Source organism: Rhamphochromis longiceps, linkage group LG12, assembly GCF_057381845.1.
Source record: "Rhamphochromis longiceps isolate RC_006_pf linkage group LG12, R_longiceps_female_GT1.1, whole genome shotgun sequence".
In the NCBI taxonomy this organism is placed as follows: domain Eukaryota; kingdom Metazoa; phylum Chordata; class Actinopteri; order Cichliformes; family Cichlidae; genus Rhamphochromis; species Rhamphochromis longiceps.
Window position 1 is genome coordinate 40,798,308 of NC_140568.1, and position 21,172 is coordinate 40,819,479.

At 40.9% G+C, this 21,172-nt stretch overlaps 1 protein-coding gene across 1 annotated transcript in view; it reads right to left on the bottom strand.

The window, feature by feature from the left end:
* znf608 (zinc finger protein 608) overlaps window positions 1-20,354 on the bottom strand; it is a 65,158-nt gene extending 44,804 nt beyond the window's left edge. The window contains exon 1 of the mRNA XM_085426363.1: window positions 19,264-20,354. Coding sequence (XP_085282489.1) covers window positions 19,264-20,175 — 912 coding nt within the window. The 5' untranslated portion in view covers window positions 20,176-20,354. The remainder of the gene's footprint in view (window positions 1-19,263) is intronic.
* Between the last annotated feature and the right edge of the window lie 818 nt (window positions 20,355-21,172).

Below are 21,172 nucleotides of genomic sequence, written 5' to 3' on the forward strand. Positions count from 1 at the left end.
TTGAAGGTGACAAACTGTTTCCACTCTGAGAGTAAAGCAACATAAATATTCACTTAAAAACTCCACTGCAACCACTGATTGATCATAATAGGCAACATGGTGACTTCATAATATCTGATATCTATATCTGATACTGTAATACAGATACAAGAGCCTTCGAGACGTAGTTTGGTTCCTCAACTCCCGGCTGTTTAGGACAGGGGTGGGCAACTCCAGGCCTCGAGGGCCGGTGTCCCTGCAGGTTTTAGATGTGTCCTTGAACCAACACAGCTGATTTAAATGGCTAAATTAGCTCCCGCAGTTCTCCAGAGGCCTGGTAACGAACTAATCATGTGATTCAGGTGTGTTGACCCAAGGTGAGATCTAAAACCTGCTGGACACTGGCCCTCGGGGCCTGGAATTGCCCTTTCATGAAGAAGACGGTTGAAAAAAGAAAATGATTCAGGTGACATGCTGTTGCCTTTAAACCCTGAGCTGGTTTAGAAAATGCTTTGTGATGACTGTTAGCAAGAGGCCAACATTTCAGAGAGTACTGATTACACTTATATCTGCTAATGTCCATGATCAGTTAATGTGCAAGGTTATTATAGTGAACTAAAACTAAGCTAAAAACTAAAACTAGGTATGCACAAACATTTTAGTAAACTTAGTAAAAATGAAACTTTTGAAAAAAATAAACACTAAATGAAATGACTTTGTAAACTAAGTAAGTGGAACAAAATTAAAATATAGAGAAAATATCCTTCATATTGTTTGCCTAATAAGGATCTGACGGGCATGTTTTTGAGACTTTTGGATACAAAACTAAATCACCTGCTTTCAAAAATGTCTTATTTTAATACAATAAATAAAATAATACTTAAAAAGTCTAAAAACTAACACTGAAGATAATAAAGATTAAACTAAACTGAATGTTTCAAACACTAAAAGCTAACCTGCCATGCATAAATCTGAAAAAGAGCAATTCCCCTTTAATTTTGTGACATTTGACACAGTTGGGTTGTTATTAAAACTCTTTACCAGATTTATACTCATCTCATCTTTCTGTCACGTAATAAATTTAAATTGCATGTTAAAACTAATTTTAAGACTATTCCAATACTGCACCCCTCTCTCAGACTGCTAACTTGCACGCTTGCATGTTTTCTTGAGTTTCCAAAAGTAAAATGGGAGGCAGAGCTACCTCCCAGTTTGGACTCAAGAGACAAACTGAATCTCTGCTTTTAAGTCCTCCTATTTGATAAAGCCTAGTGTGGATCAGGTGACCCTGAGCCATCCCGTAGTTATGCTTCTATAGATGCAGGCAGCTGGGGGACTTCCCATGGTGCACTGAGCACTTCTTCTCTAACCCTTCACTCTTCTCCTTTCACTCCCTTATGTTTATTTGCCACTCCTGCGTGTAATTAATTTTTGTGTTTTGCTTTGCCAGAGTTTTCTTCCTGTTTAAAAGGAATTTCTTCCTTACCGCCATCTCCAAGTGCTGGATTACATCGGATCATCTGATTAGTGGGTACTGTGGGATTTGTGTGGTTGTGGTGGGGTGGGGTAGGAAGGTTCTCCTTATCCTACCTCCTACCCGTTTCCCCTGCTCTCCTATTTCTGGTATCTTTGATATAATCCTTGCCTGAGCCTTATTGTATTGTTTGCCTCATGAAAGATGAACTCAAGATAGTCAATTATCCAGTAATCTATAAGTAAAACTTGAAACAAATGATAAATAATTGCATTTTAATGATGCTTTTCTAGGCAAATGAGGCACACAAAGTGCTTAACACGGCAAACCATGTTCACAAATCCACATATATTTTATTGTATAAATGCACCACTTTCGATACATATCAGACACGGTTCACTATCTCGCCCAAGGACACGTCATGTGGGCCGAAGAAGCCGGGGATTCAACAACCTGCCTTCCAATTAGTGGACAGGCGCAACCTCAGCCGCCTCTTGAAATACGCCAATCACAGCATCACAGAATCAAATCAAATGACTTGATTCATTTGATCAAAATCCCAAATCAAATTTAATAAATTTCTATGAGATTATGCCTAAATTTATATTGTTCTTGCCTCTTGTAAAAGAGGCTTCAGGGACTTCAGGGATCTCAATAAAAGCCGTGTGTCAATTTCACCCTTTAAATCCACTTTGGTGAAAGGGAGAGGATGAGGAGGAGAAGAGGAGAAAGCAAGCAGAAAAATCTGCTGCAGTTCAAATAAAGCAGACTCAACTTTAATGTTTCCTCCGACACACTGGAGCTTTGTGTCGAGGTTGAATCACAAATAGCTGTCCTAACTGGCATGCAGAGCTGGATTTACCCAAATTAATCAGGAGAGGGAGGCTGGGTGGTGAGAGTCAAGGGAGCCAACTGAGTTTTCCATTAATTCTCACTCTAAAATCTATAATTAAACAAAGAGACATTTTTTCATCTTTGGTTTTCATGTTTCTTTTTTCCTCTAAATCTTGAATCGCATTTTTAAGCGCCCACAGAGCAATGCGGTTTTTCAAAAATGCCAAAAAGAATTTGAATCAATCCAATTATCCCTCCATCTTTTCCTTTTTCCACCCATCCATCAATCTTCCTTTTTCCTTTACCTCATTTTCGTTCTCCTCCCTTTTTCTTTTCTTCCTTTTCCTCTGCTTTCTTTGTGTCCTTCCTCCCCTCTCCCTCCTCCCCTCATATTAAATCCCTCAGTGAGCAGCCTCACTGATGTTTTTTTTTTCTTGCAGACAAAAATCATCTCTGTCTTTATTGTCAGGCTGCTGAAAGAGGAGGCGTGTGTGTGTGCGTAGACAATCTGTGGTTTATCGAGTGTGTGTTTGCGTTTGTGCTTCACGCGTGACTGTGTGTGTTTTCACGAATAGTAGCCATTTTTCCCATTTTCTCTCTCCAGCCTTGCTCATCTCAGCTCTTCCTTTTTCAGTCCCTCATCAGCACACACACACACAGACACGCACACAAAAACCACTTACCTTCCTATTGAATGACAAGCTCTAATGGCATTTAAACCAACCGAGTGAAAAACAATGGACATTACTCACCGCTATAATAACTCCTGCTCCAAAATATCTCAACCTCTTTCTTTCCTTCAACACTGCTGCTGCACAATCAACCATTAACAATAATTACATTAGCACAATTCTGCATAAATTAATCTCCCCGAGTTGCAGTGTTTGCAAGCAGCGTTTTCATAATGATGTAATTATAAAGCATCTGAAGTGAAGCAGACATCACACGCTCTTAGTGTGACGGCTGATGAGAGACTCCATCGGGGGAAATGTGAAACCTTAAAGATGGCAAAGATGATTGGCCAGTGAACCATTACTTCCAACTCAGTAAACAGCCTGTGCATGGGAGCTATTATCCTTTCAAAAAAGAGATTGTAATAACATGGCAACCCCACATGTGACAACCAGATGTGGCTTGCCAACCTTGAATTGCAAAAGCAAATATGAACTAAAGGAAATCCAACGGCCACCACACTGTTTTCAAGTAGGAAGATTAATTGCCGCATTTGCAGATGCGTGCAATTTATAATTTTATTGTTGGACTGAAATTTACAGACTAACACTGCTTTTGTTGCATTAATGTAACTATCAACAGGCCTCTGTGGATTACATCTAGTGCTTTAGATGCTTTAGACACCAATAAAACACATCTTGTTAGCTCTGTAACAGGATATAAATATAGTGGTTCACTGGATTAAAAAAAGAGCACAATGGTAGAGCATAAACAAGTCGACAAAAATATAACTGTTGAATAATCCTCGTGGTTTCTATGATATCCTTTGGCATCTACAGGATTTTGTGTTTTTAAGAGTTAGTTACAGTAAGAGGAACATTGTGGTTTTGTTTAACTAAAATTATTTGTATAACATTTTTTGCAAGTGCTTCGCAGTTTCAATAAAAGCACAGATTAAAGAAACGTGCATGTGTCTAAACATACAAACACACATTAGGAGAACAAGAGCCAAAAATAATGGGCTGGTTGGCTGAATCAGTGGTCATTTAATACAGACCACTGATTGAGCTGACCTGACAGGCTGTTCAGAAGTTCAGGAGCCTCAAAAGCGTGATTGCCTCTGGTTTAAAAAATTAGAGCAAGGAATAGTTAAAAACCCTGATCAGACCAGACCAGAAAGGCTAACTGATGGAAAATAGTCTGAGCAGGTCTGCTGTGTAGACTGGAGCCATGTTATTAATAACATTTTTAAATGAATTAGAAAAAAGAAATGAAGGGAAATGATAATTGGGGTGATGTGTTGTGTGTTGGCTTGTTGTTTATGCAGCCGAGCTGCTGCATTCTGGACCAGTTAAAACAGGCACTTAAAAAGTTACTTAAAGTTATCAAATTCCACATTACTGAGTGTCAAAGGTTTGATTCTTGCAGAGTTTCTTAAATGAAAAAAGCAAGACTGGATGAGCTTTGAGATGTGAGATTCAAAATTCAAATGTTGGTCACAAATAATGTCAAGGTTCTTAGCAAAAGGGTTTGATGGAGCCGATGTAATAATTGCCATCCTTTGAGAAGCTGTTTGAGCCGAAAACGAGCACCCCAGTTTTTGCCATCATTGCGATGGAGGAAATTTAAAGACGTCCAGTTGAAGTATTCACTGATGTTGTTTGACTAAAAGAAAAGTTCAGCTGTGCATATTATGTGAGATAAACACATAATAGAGATGAAAAGCAAATTAGCTGCAGCCAATGGGACAGTAAGTGTAGTTAGTCTACTTGCCTATTCTAGCTGCCCTGTTTTGGTGGTGATGTACACCAATAACGTTGACATTACCTTGCTTAACCTTAAATCCTGCTTCATAGCACAGAGCTGTGATTCGCTGCCCCTCGTAAACATACGATTTGAACAGCAGATGGGTGGGGCTTCTGTGCTCACAGCCGCAGCTGTTTGCCTGAGATATTCACTCTTTATAGAGAGCCAAGAGTAGAAAAAAAGTGCCTGAAACAGTCTGAAGCCTGACCTCTTGATGGAAATTCCTAGTATATATGCTGGCCTCATTTAAGACTTTTTCTTCATATAGTATGTACGACTAGAAAAAGGGAAGAGCACACAAACCACATCTCCAAAAACCACATCCCCTGATTTGCCATCATATTGTCTGAGTCAGATGAAAGCAGCTTTAATCTGATTTGGATTTGAGCACATATGAGACACTCATTGCCTGAGTCAAAGAGCGACTGAAGCATCCCTCTGAGTGCAGCCGCTACAAGATGTTTCAGGAAAGCTGCAGTTAAATAAAATATGAAAGGAAGCGAAGAAGAAGAGGATGTGAGGTGATTCTTCGACGAGTTTTCAGGTAATGACAGACGGTGGGAGGTGAGATTATGATGCCGTTTTATTTCTGTGTTTCCTGTGGCTTTGGAGGCTTTGATGAATGGATGCAAAGGAAAACCTGCCAGCCTGCAGAGCAGGGCACGTGGGCGTACTGTCATACCATGAAGCCTTTTTCACTCTGTTGGCACTGATACTTTGATAGCTAATGGACTCTCAGTCCAGCCTCCACATGAGCTGTTCTAAAAACACCCTTCACACTGCCGTTTGCTCGTCCACTTGTTCTCCTTTTCTTCTATTCAAGCTTCTGTCCAATCAAGTAAAACAGAAAATCATTTTCCTTCGGTCTGCATCAGGCTGATTAATCAAAATGCCAATAAACTGAGCCAATATTGGCATGTAGTCAGACTTACCTAGCTTTGATTGATTACATATTTATTCAAGCTGATCAATGATCTTTGTCAACCCTCTCTCGTTGGGAAAGGAGAGCAAATAAACATGTGCTGTGGTATCACTCCACAAATTTCTGTCTGCAGTAATGCCCACAGTAACGACAGCAATGGAGCTGCACCCCGGCTGTGCAAAATGATTGACAGTTTGAGCTCACAGATTGCACAGTAGTAACAGTTTTGTTGTTCTTAAAGCAAAGGTAAGGCTTCAATAAAAACAATACAGCAAACAAAATCATGTGAAATCGTGATTCTTTGCTTTGGTTTGTTTTTTTAAGTTACACTCCTGGAATTGCGTTTTTTCGTAGACCTTGTGTAAAAAGTCAGAATTGTATGAAAGAAGAACCGAAGGCACCTAAATCTCATAAATCATGCAGTTTTTCTATTTGCAGTCATGCATTCAAGTCTTGTGGGTTGATCTTTGTTTAACAGACCGATGTACTACCTTTTGCTAGAGGCAAGAACATAAGATGCAGCAGTACAAGTCATGGCCTGTGATAAACAAGACAAAATACAAACTGCTGGAGCTTCTCCACTCTGGCTCTGCCTTGAACAAGTGAACAATGAGGGAACAGCGTGCTGGCTTTGTGGATCTATGGACGCCTCTGTCATCATATTGTAACCACAATGATATCACATTGTCCAAAGCTCAGTTTCTGGCCGGTCATGGGGGATGTAAAGTCATAACAGATATATGACCACAATATCATATTTTAAATGCCTAATAAATGTGTAATAAATAAATAAATCTAGAGGATAAAATGTACATTTAAAGGGTAAATCAATCCCAGGAACCCATTCTTTTGGATGCTCATTTGCCTGGTGTTGAATAATAATAATGACATCTAATGAAAGTGCAGCTTTGCTGTTGCTAATTTATCGTTATTGAAGACACTGATGACTCTGCCTATATGTTTGTTACATTTCAAACATGCTTCCAGGTTTTGCCACTCTTATTCTCACTGATTTATTCCAGCCTAACAGATTCAAACCTCAAACCTTTAATTTCAAATAGCTTTTAATATTTGACACAAAACATTTTCATTTAGACTCTGAGGGTTTTGTTTCTTGGGGTTTTACAGTCACCATGTTTTAGGGGTAAAAGCTGATATTTTTAAGGACTAGACAGCTAAACTCCTTTGTATTATATACCTAACTTAAGGCTGGCGAGTGGAACTGAAGCATACTAATGTAGCTATGTGTTTAAATAAAGAAAGCAAAATTTAAAAAAAAAGGCATTCCAAGGTCACTCGCTTATTTTCAAAAGCTTCTAAAGCTTCAGATTTTCTTCATATTCACAAGGGGTCAACTTCTGCCGTCTGCCTGTCTGATTTCCATGTTTTCAGTCAATAGTCTCCTGTCAATCACAGCCCCGTGAAGCCAACACACAAAGCCAAAGTAAAACTCTCCTGCCAGTACTGCTCTCTGCTGAAGCACTGAAATTAAAGGTGGATTTTACGCAACAAAAGAAGGAAAAAATAAATATTTCTCAACAGGGTGAACATATCAAAGTCTTTTCTACAAATGGGCGATGATGAAATTTTGCACAGTCTCAGTCTGCAGCAGTAAGCGCAACTCATCTGCAACACAACACGTCTCTTTGCAGCAGGGGACTCAACTCAGCAGGTTGTCAAATGGATGTATTCTGGTTATACTCTTATATAAAAGCAACATTACTGAGCATTTGTGTCACTTTGTGGTTAAATTGCCATCCAACAGCAACAACATCATTATTTGTAAAGAGATTTCTGAATTTCTGTTTTAAATCTGTGGCGTCCTGGCTGAACTCTGAATCTAAATTAATGTGAATTTCTGTTTAATGTGATTTCTTTTTTATATGTAGAAGACAACAGTTTTACAGATTTGCAACAGATGGCATCTGATTTGGGATTTTCACCAGTTTATCACAGTTAATTGCAGCATTATCACAAATAGATTGCATGCAATTACCAAACTGACCCCAATAATTTTGGTTGTTCTACAGTTTCCCTGAAGCGGTGCGCTATCAATCAGACCATTTGATGTGTACTAATGCAGTAAATTTAATTCTTGTTCATTACTTTTGTGCAGAAGCCGCTATCATGCCTTTTTTTTTCCCTTTAGGCATGTAGTTCTACTTATTGTCAGTCTGCTTCGTCTCTGCTCTTTGTTATGCCTCTTCTCACATACAGCAGTCATTCACCACCAAACACACACACCCAGTTAAACAAAAAGATGAGGCGAAAAATTAGTACCCTGTCTCTGCAAATGCACATTTGCATTAAGCTCGAATTCAAAATTAACCCAACACACACAAACACCCCCATTCTCTCTTTCTCTCTTTTCTGATGATGATGGTGTAGCTGTTCTGCACACATTCATGAAATTCTGTATGTGCTGCATGTACCTGCACACATTCTTGGTTATATGCAGGGATGCCTACATAAAACTAGAGTCAGGTAGATTAAATGAAATACAAATCCCATCCTGCGAGTCAAAAATTGCCTTGACTGATCCTGATCACTCTGACCACTGCCCATATTAAACAAATTAACCAAAGCTAATTTTCACAGCCAGGGCAATATCAACAAATATTTAAAAGAATTAAAATGTTGTCTTTTGCGTTTTCCCACCCAGAATTCAGCGTTAATGCCATCCTTTCCACACAAAGACTTTACTGGGTCGCCCATTTATTTCTTGTGAGTCTGTAGTCCAAGATGGTATCACTGTAGTCCATCAGCTCACTGCGGCAGCTGATAATTTTTCTATTTATTGTCAAGTGTTACTTAATAAGTCATTGGAAAAGGTGTGGTTTCACGTCTTTTAATGCCCACCTACATGTGTACCCCAACCCTGTGGGAAATGATGGATTTCTGTTTGTAATGCTCTAAACAATGACATTGTTTTACACAGAGATCTTTTTATATCAATGTTTCCTCCTTGTAACATTCCCAGAATAAAACTCAGAGTTTAACAGCTGTAAATTTTAGTCTTTGCACATTTTAGCAAACACGTGTCAGATCCCTGGTGGTTTGTCCTCCCACCCTTTAGAAATCCACATCAAGACTTCACAATCAGACATTTCGTGCCTTTAGAAAACATGTTCAGTCTTTTGGAAAAACATCTGGCTGGCTGTTAGATAACTATGTGTCCATGCTGGCTCCAGCCAATATTCTTTGAAAAAGGAAGGATAAACAACATCAAAGCTCTGCTGATTATCAACCTTGGGTGAAAACTGGACACATACTGTATGACGCAAGTTTGAATCCTGCTGAGAGCTGGTGACCTTTATGTGATGATAAATAAAAAAGCAGGGCCCATCATAAAGTCCAGTCAGTGATCAGCAGAGGGTAAAGAAATGCTAATAAATATTTGAGACAATTAATTTAATTATCCAATAAAAGTGAATATTTTTATTTAGTGCTCTATAACTGTCAATAGTGGAAAAACGACAGATTCTCTCTTTGTATCACACTGTAACACTTCCAGTCCTCATTAACACCTTTTTTCCCCCTTTTTAGCATTATTAGCGCCTTACGGGTGTAAGGTGGTGAACCTGCACAGCTGCTGCTCAGTTTTATCTTTTCCATGCTGATAGTTAAAGATGTTCCAAGCTCTGTAAGCGATCTATTTGATTTAAAATCTACTTTGGCTATTCTCTTGGTTTAACCACTCAAACGGAATCCTCAGAAGAGAAAATGTTGAAACAATGTTACATTAAAGTGAAAGTCACTAAGACAGCATAGGGAGGAGTTCGGGGTAGACAAAGGGCTAATAAAACACTAGCATTACAGCCATAAACATGAATCAATTTTATTGGAATTCCACGTGAAAGACCAATACAAAGTGTGATCTTGCCACAGATTCTCGATTGGACTTAGATCTGGACTTTGACTGGGCCATTCTAACACATGGATATGTTTTGTTTTAAACCATTCCATTGTTGCCCTGGCTTTATGTTTAGGGTCGTTGTCCTGCTGGAAGGTGAACCTCCGCCCCAGTCTCAAGTCTTTTGCAGACTCCAAGAGGTTTTCTTCCAAGATTGCCCTGTATTTGGCTCCATCCATCTTCCCATCAACTCTGACCAGCTTCCCTGTCCCTGCTGAAGAGAAGCACCCCCGGAGCATGATGCTGCCACCACCATATTTGACAGTGGGGATGGTGTGTTCAGAGTGATGTGCAGTGTTAGTTTTCCACCACACATAGCGTTTTGCATTTTGGCCAAAAAGTTCCATTTTGGTCTCATCTGACCAGAGCACCTTCTTCCACATGTTTGCTGTGTCCCCACATGGCTTGTGGCAAACTGCAAACGGGACTTCTTATGGTGTTCTGTTAACAATGGCTTTCTTCTTGCCACTCTTCCATAAAGGCCAACTTTGTGCAGTGCACGACTAATAGTTGTCCTATGGACAGATTCCCCCACCTGAGCTGTAGATCTCTGCAGCTCGTCCAGAGTCACCATGGGCCTCTTGGCTGCATTTCTGATCAGCGCTCTCCTTGTTCGGCCTGTGAGTTTAGGTGGACGACCTTGTCTTGGTAGGTTTACAGTTGTGCCATACTCCTTCCATTTCTGAATGATCGCTTGACTCCGTGGGATGTTCAAGGCTTGGGAAATGTTTTTGTAGCCTAAGCCTGCTTTAAATTTTTCAATAACTTTATCCCTGACCTGTCTGGTGTGTTCTTTGGACTTCATGGTGTTGTTGCTCCCAATACTCTCTTAGACAACCTCTGAGGCCGTCACAGAGCAGCTGTATTTGTACTGACATTAGATTACACACAGGTGCACTCTATCTAGTCATTAGCACTCATCAGGCAATGTCTATGGGCAACTGACTGCACTCAGACCAAAGGGGCTGAATAATTACGCACACCCCACTTTGCAGTTATTTATTTGTAAAAAATGTTTGGAATCATGTATGATTTTCGTTCCACTTCTCACGTGTGCACCACTTTGTATTGGTTTTTCACGTGGAATTCCAATAAAATTGATTCATGTTTGTGGCTGTAATGTGACAACATGTGGGAAAGTTCAAGGGGGCCGAATACTTTTGCAAGACACTGTAAGTGCCAAGTGAGTGTGATATTATCATAGTCTCAAGGTTTTGTTGTGTTTTAGAGTTTCACTGTCATTCTGGTTCTATTATTGTAGGTCTGTACCTTACAATATAAAGTGCATTGAGGCAACTACTGTTGTGATTCACTCTGTGTGCCTTCTGTCTCATCTATGATGTTGTGTCTTTGTCTTCCCATAATTCATGCTCTATAATGCTGCATTTCATTGTGTTGGTTGCCAGTTTGTGTTTTGTGTTCTTTGTTTTCTTCTTATGAATTTTTGTATTTAATTTTTTCGTTTTGAGTTTGATATTTCATCGCTCACAATTATTTGCTCATCCAGTCTTTGGGTCCTCACTCCTCCCTTGACACTTTTTTAACATGTAGGCAATTTTCCTAAACTTAACCAAGTAGTTTTTAGCAACTTACTCTAACTCGATTAGAAGAAAAATACCACTAAAGGAAAAGCACATACAAATGATAAATTAAAATATATAGAAAACCTCAGTCCCACCTAACAGACACTGCATTCAGCTGTCTGGCCACCTTGTAACTTATTCCATCACCAGCCCTCCAAATGACAACTCTGTTAGTCTCAAAACTAAATCATTAAATCTCAGCGTCCAGTATTTCAGTGTTTTTGAGTATCTGTGTGACACAACCTGGCACAACTTCAGTGTTTTGCATTAAATGAAAAAACAAACCATTAACCTCCTGTCAAGCTAATTCACAAAGGATTGTGGAAGAGACAACAACAAATCAAACAAATCATTTTTTTAATTAACTAGTATTGTTTTTTTTAAAAAGCTAATAAGGAGGATAATAATAAGGATAATAAGAATAACAGTGGTCTGGGGTAACACAAGAGTTCTCTCTATGCACAATGCAAAAAAAGAGCAAGAAGGATAATGCATAATGTTTGGTATCAGGAAAAGCAAGAAATAATATGCTTCATTTATTTAAGAATAAACCATTTTCCTCTCACATATGACCTGAGAGGAAAATGCAATATAAAGCAGTCATGTGTTCACAGCACATACATATCAGTTTGTGGAATGTGGCTAAACAAAGAAATTTTAAAAAAGGTAAAAATATTGCACAATATAAGAATAAATATAAGCAATACATATTTGATGGGCATATAGCTATACAGCTGTTCTATTGTACAGAATGAGAATATTGTTATGTTGTTGATATGAGAGAGCATTTGTCTACACAGGTACACAGATGTGTGTGTGTGTGTATATATGTACACATATATAGTTACCAATTGGATTAAGAAATTGTTGGCAAACTTTGGGGCAGGTCTGGATAAGCCGCTGCTTCTTCCTGCTCCTTTTCAAACACCTTTTGTTTTTGTTTTACAGATAATTTTGCTGGAATTCTTTTATGTTTATTTTCCATTTCCTGTGTTTGATATATGTATAAATATAAATAAATAAAAAAGAAAGAAAGGGTTGTGGATGATGATCGATGATGGTCAAACTTGCTGTATGTGGACGTGATGAATGTGTTAGTAGAAGTTTAGAGCCAGCAAATATTATGACGTGGTACGGTTTACCAGTTAAGGTCGGTTGAATCATTCATCGTTGTACGTCACTGCATCAACATCTCTTCATGCTAGAAGTGAGAATAAAAACTAAACTATGTGTTACTGAGCACACTGTGTGTTTTACAAGGTGGATAGTAGAACTTAACGTCCTCCCCGCCAACAAAAGAATGATTGGCCTACGGGCAGACTGCCCAGCCCTACTAACAAGACCTTTTCCTTTAGAGTCGTTTGCTTTCACCTCTCCCAAAAAGCTCAGGAATCCTTACAGTATAATACAGTTTAAGCTGAAATTATAGAAAAAGGTTTCATATTTAATAAATGCATGATGTTTAGTGAGAAAAATCAAGATTACGATTACTGACCAGAATAATCATGGTTATGATTTTACAGCCTTAATGCAACCTATTTAATAAAATGTATGCCATAGCTGAAAATGTAATACATTCATTGTCATCATGAAAGCTTTCAGCCAGTGAAACACGGCACAATAGTTTTATTTGTCAGAAAAACACATTTCGAAAGTCTCAGCCTATTATCCTTCATAATCACTCACTCTTAAAGGTGCAGTTTTGGAGGATTTCAGCTTAAAACGCTGAAAACTTAAAAAGCCAAGTAAGTGCGTAATGGACCCGTAAAAAGCTGGCTGGGCAAAGTGATCTGGTTATTTATACATGGATGAGAAAGATGAAATGGTGCATTAAAGAGGAACATTGCCTTACATTGGCCTCTCCTCATCACTCTCCATCCCGATGCTTGCTTCGCTTGCTTTGGATCAGCTGTTTACATGCGACACTACAACTCCTCCTGAATAAACTAAACACTGTCAACGTCACCATGGAGACCAAGCCTGCACAAACCTGTTAAAACCCACCAGGTAAACGTGACGACTCAAAAGCTGCGACTACAGCACAACGGGAAATGATGCTTCTGAAAAAAGAAAATGGAATAACCGGATATTGGCGGGTGCGTTGATGCTGCTGCTGCAAGGTGATCAGAATTCAATATTAGGCGATAGGATCCGTCAGGAGCCGAGTGTTTTTGTTTCATCCTCATTCAGCCTGCAGGGATCCAGACTGACAGACAGAAAGTGATAGCAGAGCAGCCGCTGTCATTCACAGAGAAACTCAAGTGCATCTTATTGTCATGCAGATGACAGCCTGAGCCTCAGCAGCAGCAGCAGAACTGCTTTTATTTCTGCCAGTGTGGCTAGATCAGATTTATATTTTAGCGAGAGGGTAGCTTTTTGAAGGTAAATTGGAGCATTTTTCTGCAAGAATTTTTGCTATGATACGGTCTCGGTTAGTCAGTGCGTTGCTCACAAAATTCATTACAACATATCTGCTCCACCAAGGAAGAATCACACCAGTTGTGATGATCCCTTGAGTTGGTTCACGTTTCTGCAGTTTCCTTGTGCTCTCATCGTGGTGTTAAGTCTATCATTAGCCATTTCTGGGTCCAAATGCTCTTTCAGTTCCCGAAAGCAAACAATTGTGAAACAGTTTAACTCCAAAACATTAATGCATTATGAGGTTTAGCAGAGCTGGAATAAGTAGTAAGTAAGCTAGCTGGATGACATCTAAAGATGTGAGGTTGTAGCATGCCAATAGTTTCAGAAAAAACAAAAAGCAAAGCAGCTCAGCTATAACTGTGAGAGTAAAGAAGCCGCTCTCAAAAGGGTTGGTGAAGTGTTAAATTGTTTGTGATCAAACTTCATGCTGAGCGTCTCAATTGGGCAGAGACAAATGCTATAGTATGGCAGCAAATAGACAAAAAAAGCAGACCAAATTTCTGCCTGGAGAATATCTGCGATGAGACCATCCACAAAACAGGATTAGTCATCAATATGATGCTGTATGGTTTAGATTTCTTCCTAAGTCTCAGACAACCTGAGAGGGATTCTTTTCTAAAGTATTCAAATATTTGGGCTGTCATGGTTTTAAAACCTTCGTTTAACAATATGTTATATAAAATGAGTGCTAATAAAAAGCTGGAGAGGTTTGGACTCTCAGCTTAGTAGTTTCTGGAGGCTTTGTGCTGATTTTTTTTTTTAAATGACAGGAAGAATAGCCATAAATTTTAGCATTCATGTTCCCTTCAGGATGATGTGTAAAAGTGATCATTTGATGGTTAATCTTTCTCTAACATCACATCATTTAGTTTATGATCACTTAGCTCTGAATGGAATCTTGTTTCTACCAGCTATTGCAGTTTTTAAGTGGTGGATGCTAATAAGCATTATAGACATTATAGACCAATCATTTTCTGGACTCTGTACTTTGGAACCTCAACATTGTCGTGTAGACCACAGCCATGTTAGGATTTTTGGAGACAAAAGTGACTACTGGACAGAGAGTGAAGTGTTAAGCTGACTAGCAATGTGCATTCTTATATACCTGCTAATTAGTAAGCTAAGAAAATCCTACACCCTAAAACTGAATTAAAAACATCATGTACAATATGTTTGTACAATTAACCAGACAACAAGCTCTATTATTGATCAGACAGTTGCATAAAGAAGCATAAACATGAGCAGGAGGTCCAGGAGAGTCACTGGTGGATGGATCTACCAGATAGCTATTAGCTACAGCTCCCTGTGTCTGCAGCCACATATTAATCATCCCTACCTTAAAGCCTTATAAATAACTTTTCTCCAGTGTAGTTGTTATGAACAGTGTCAGGTTTGTATCTAATAAATTACTGCATAACTACACATGACAAAGGTTTAGGAAATCCGCTCATTTTTCGTGTGTCTGAAAGAAAAACGAAAATATCAGTTGATATGTTAGAATATCGAACTTTGAAAAATTCTCCGAAAAAACCTCCAGGATATTCAGCCAGCTCTAAATTGGAGAAGAGAAAATAAAATACAAAATTGATTAAATCTTCAGCAATACTCATATTTCAAAAACAAGTTTAAAAGAAGGCTCTTCAGTACTGTCACCAGTTTTAATGTATGGTTCTGTATAATCTTCTTCCATTTGACTGTAGTTCATTAGCTCTATGCACAAGTACAAGCTCTTCCATGTACTCACTGTTTCCACAGTTGTTCTCATCAGCAGGGCGTAACTATTTAATCCAATTTTGATTCCATTTAAATTAGATGCATCATACATCATTCATTCTCATTGTGCCTCCATTAATTTTAACCAGATTAACTTCCAAAAGGTGCAGCAGCCCAAAAATCTGTGTTTGGTTCCAGAGTAATAATTAAACACCAAGTCTCGAGATACTGGAGACATTTGATTTGAAGGCTAAACTTAAAAGCCACAGATGACAAATGCTCAGTTTGTGGGGCTCAAGTGAAGGAAACATGTCAGAGCAGGAGGACTGCAGTGCATGAAACTGGATATTTCTGCAGTGGCTGTGGTGTTTTTTTGTTCGGCTTTAAATTCATATGCAAAGACCATGATGACACCGAAGCTAGTGGTGCATTCATCCACTGAGGTGTAGGAAGGGTTCATGTAGACGACATTAAGGGGAAAACCGTCAGTCATCTCTCATACAGCTGTGAGAACACATGTTATTTATATTTTAATGAATAATTGCATTTGAGCTTTGCAGATGCCCTTGAAACTCTTGTGCAATCAGTCTGTAATCCCTTAAGCACCTTTACGTTAATTTGTGAAATTTTCACTTGGGCGAAAAAAAGCATTAGCAAAACATTTTTTATTTATTTTTACTTCTTCTTAATCAAAACTGTAAAATAGGACATAAATGACAGCTTGTTCATATCATTAGAAGGCCGCTGAATTTACACAAGATTCACAAAGGAATCCATCATGTCAGACTTGAAGCTTAGTTCAGTATCTATAGGCTGTACGTATGGCCCACTGCTGTGTTGGTGTCGGATAAGAGGGTGGGACTTTATAGCTAAGGGCAGCAAACTGCATCCACAAACTGTATGGATGCAAAGCAAAGACACAAATATCTGCTGAGAAGTACTGCTGGAAGTATCAGACTAACAAAATTGCATTCCCAAAACAAAACATAAAGCAAAGACTTATTGGAAACCTCACAGCAGGCTTCAGAAATGATTCAAAAGGCACCAACCACACAAATGCAGTCAAGAAGTCCAGTTCAGTGACAGACAGCTAGTACACACAGCCACCTGTGTCAGCACACCTGCCAGTCATATAATCCATGTCCCTAACTTTTAACCTCAACAAAATCCAAATGTATGACTCATAGGCTGTTTTCTGAAGGGGGAAGTTATCCATAGAAGCTGACACCGGTTTTTGTATCAGGCTGTGAATGTGTGTTTTTTGGGTTCATTTTCAAATGAAAGTCAATGAGGGCATGGATTGTTTTGGAGCAAGCCTCAAGTGGCCATTAATGGAACTGCGGTTTTTAGCACTTGTGTTGACATTTTTGTCATAGAAAAATTACATCAGCTCAAATGAGGAACTCCTGGGTGAGATCACTACAGTCATGTTATTCTATATGTTATTGCTACCATTAGCGTCTAGTAGGACCAGAAGCTATGTTCTTATCTTATGATTGACAAGTCACACCATCAAAAATGCACAATCATAATTAAATTTACTTTGGTCCAATTCAGTTTAACTCAAGGTGCTTTATATTATAAGGCAAAGACAGAGAAAATAACACAGGGAAAACTCCAATAAACACTTAGCAACAGTGGGAAGGAAAAACTCCCTTTTAATAGGATGAAACCTCCAGCCGAAGCAGACGCGGAACAGTGAAACTGCTCTGCTCAATGCTTCAGTAATAGGACTTTGCAAACTTATGTGTGACGTCACAGTGGCTATGTCCATCTTTACATACAGTTTGGCTGCACACTCTTCACATCCCATTCCCAGTGAGCATGATCTGCAGTGGCCCCACCTTACAACCTGCAGGACCCAAAGGATCCGCTGCCAGCAGAGGTCCAATGGCCCTGCCCCGACAGGTCAGACGTGCTTAATGATATGACTAATTTGTGCATAGTGTGACTTTCTCATTTCCCTGATTCTCTAAAGCAGATGTGGAGAGTGCAAACTCAGGATGACCCACAGAGATCCATTCATGGAAATAAACTTGATTTATTTCCATTATAATATCAAATTAGCCCAATTTTCGGGGTTTTAGCCTCTCTATAATCAAAGGACACCCAACAGTTGCTGAGTGGAGCCCAGATTCTTGTTGACAGGAAATGACTTACAGCCTCCACAGACTGAGCTCAGGGTGACTGTGTGTGTGTGTGTGTGTGTGTGTGTGTGTGTGTGTGTGTGTGTGTGTGTGTGTGTGTGTGTGTGTGTGTGTGTGTGTGTGTGTTTCACTGCTGAATGGGAATCCTTCAGATCAACAAATAAACAAAGCAGCCAGTGCAGACCAGCGTTCCTCCTGTCAACAGCATCTACCAGCAGCAGGAGGAAGCTTCAGTTTTTCCTGCCTCATAAAGCTAATCATGCATGTGTGTTTCTAAAAAACTAACAAAAAAAAACACCTTCTGGACATACTCCATCTGCTTCTTTTTTGTGTCTTTGTCTTTAAGTGCATGTCCTCTGCTGTTACATCCCATTCCTCCCTCTCTATCAGACATCTCTGTCCCCATCTTACCTTTCCACCCATCCCTCCATCTCCTCTCTGCTGGATGACTTATTCAAAACCCTCCAAAAAATGATTTCCCAACCATTCCTGCTAGGCCGCTGTACCGGCTCAGGAGTGGCTCATTAAACCTCAGCCATCCGACCTGTCAACCCGCAGTATTTACGTCTTATTTTAAAAGGATGTGACCCTCGCTCTAAAGCCTGATTATATTTGATATCCTGAGTGTCTTCCTGAATGAATTAAGCAAACAAAAAGGAGGATGTCAAGGCAAGGCTAATTTTTATTCTCTGTTTTCCTAAGTTGGTGGTGCACCTGGGAAGGATTATTTAAAACCAGTACTTTCAGGTAAAATGAATGAACTTCTTCAAGCTCTATCCATCACATTTGACAGCTGGTGCGACATGCAGGCTTTATCTTGAGGTGACCACTGAAATTCAAGTTGATTTAGATAAAGCTTTACAATAACTGCCTAGAAGCTGCCAGACTTAAAGACATGCTTCTGGAAGGTTAAATTAAGCCTTCTTTATCTTATACTATGCCTTTTCTTTAACCAGTTGTTTTAGCCCCTCCCCCTTTAAGCCAACTTTCAACTGATTGGCTGCATTTCAGAAACAGAAGGTGAGTTGTGCTTGTGTGCCTAAATCAGTAGGAATAATGACCCTTCTTTATGACATCATGCAGAAACAGTAAAACAAAGTATCTTAAATGCAGCATTTATAGCTCTTGGCTCACAGGAGCTACTTGTAAACACACTGATGTCATTATCTGAAACTTTTGCATATAAGCAGTCAACACCTGACAAATATAATGAAAAGCATAATAAGTCTGCTTGAATAAAATAATGTGACTTTGTTGTTGCTCTCACCATGATGGACAATGACATTTGCCATTTTGTTATATTACAGCATCACATTTTAATTCCCTTTACTGCTGAGTTCTTGATGCACATGCCTTCTCCTCTAATCTCCAGGAAAAACAAGGAGCACTGGATTAAATGGCTCTAGAAAGAGGAGGAGGAGGAGGAGGATGGAGATGGAGGACACACTGCTGCTGCTGCTGCTGCTGCTGCTTCCTCCCTCCTCCTCCTCCTTTTTTCTTCATCTTCCCTCCAAAAAGAAAAAGGAAATCTCAGCCTGGTAAACATCAACACAGACACAGAGAGCGGGAACAATGACACCAGCTGGGCAACAACAATGGCAAATAAATATCATGTGGCAGCATTTAACCATTCTGAGTGTCTGCTGCTCCTTTGTGGCCTCTACACCTGCATCTGACTGACCGCCTCCCTCCTTTTATTTCCGCGTTAGGCTAAATTAAAGGCAGCTTCCTGCAGGTGTGCTTCTTTTGTTGCCGTGTTGCATTGTTGTTTCCCCCCCAGACAATAAAAGCAGGCTCACCTTCTCGGCTCCTCTGTGCTTCTTGGCGGCCGGCGTGTCGTCCTGCTGCCGTCTCACAACAATAGCGCCGGTTTTAACTCCACACTCCAGCGCGGTTTTCCCGGTGCTGACGGCGGCGGCACCGTTACTATTGTTGTTATTGTTTACGTTGCTGATATCTCCCGGGAGCCTGGAGTCCGGAGCGGCGCACAGGCACTGTCCGGAGCCGTCGCGGCACAGATGATGCTCGGGAGCGGGCAGGGCGGACGACGGGAGGAAGACGGAGGGAGGAGGAGGAGGAGGAGACGAGCCATCACCACCGGGCTTCTCCTTCCTCGTTCGGGCAGGAGGAGCAGCGGCGTCCCTTTCCCTGTCTCGCTCCCTCTTCCAGCCCCGGATCATGTTCTTCCCCTTCCTCTCCTCCTTGCCTTTGGCGCATGACGCAGAAGGAGCGGTCACTTCGGAGACTCCGTTCCCGCCGCCACCGTCCGCCTCTCTGCTGACCGCTGAAATCATCTCCAGACCTTCTCCAGCGACGCTGCGTCCTTGAGCCTCCCGACGCTGTTGCTGCTGTTGCTGCTTGCCGATCCCGAAGCACGCTTCTCCGCCGCCTCGCACCACGACAGCAGCCGCTGATGAGTGATCCGCCGAAGCCGCCTCCGGTTCCTCCCGTCCCTCCCGGCCGACTCCTTTACGCTTAAGCGCGGATCTCCTCGGCTCCGACCCGCCGCCGCCAGGTGTCCGGGTCTGGAGCGAGGGCAGGGCCGCGTGTCTGTCGGCTGAGCCAGCGGCACTGAAGGAAGAGGAGGAGGAGGAGGCGATGGAGACAGAGGAGGAGGAAGAGGAGGAGAAGGCGGCGGTGTGGTTGGGTGACAGCTCCTTGCAGTCTGTCAGCAGCCCTCCATTCTCCCCAGCTCTCAGGAAACGGTTCATCTCCTCGTTTCCTTGTCTCCTTTGTCGATCTCCACAATAATCAGCATGCAAGTCATTGTCAGAGCGCCAGCCAGCCGCAGTGTGGCGGAGAGCACCGGAGCATCAGGCCCGCTCCTTCACAAACTACCACACAGACTGAATGACAGCTCGCAGTATCTGACAGGGCTGCTCGCTGTTATCACCCGCAGCACAGTAAAACACGATAATCACAAATCTACACTTGTGTTTTCATAAAATAATAAAAACAATACGAATAAAGTTCATAAAGTCACATTTGGAAGGTTTATTTCAATCCCAACAATAAAATGCCCCAGTAATATATGGATATGTAGCACATTACTGTTTATTTTCAAAGAGAGAATAGATGGTTTTGTTTTCCTTCGACTGTGAATGCATCTTCCCAATGTCTCAGATGCCACTTAATTACTGTCAGAAAATGCAACTAGTTGGCCGCAGGAGGGCGCTGCCGTGTTTGTTTTATAGTTTATGCATCAGCTCAAGTGTCAGTGATTGGATGCCCACTAAATGCTCAGCTTCGGCGCCTAACAAGCTCATCACTGGACCCACTTCAGTTTGCCTACCAGCCTGGCATTGGAGCGGATGATGCCGTCATTCACCTCCTACATCGTTCCCTCGCTCACCTGGAGACACCGCTGGAAGCACTGTGAGAATCATGTTCTTTGATTTCTCCAGTGCCTTCAACACCATTCTTCCCTCGGTTCTAAAGGACAAGCTGGTGAACTCTGGAGTGGACCATCACCTCACTACCTGGATCCTGGACTACCTCACCGACCGACCACAGTATGTGAGGACTCAGGGCTGTGTGTCGGACAGGGTCGTCTGCAGTACGGGGGCCCCACAGGGAACGGTTCTGGCTCCGTTCCTCTTCACCATCTACACTGCAGACTTCTCCCACAATTCCACCCAGTGCTTCCTGCAGAAGTTCTCTGATGACTCTGCAATAGTCGGCCTCATCACTGATGGGGACGACAAGGAG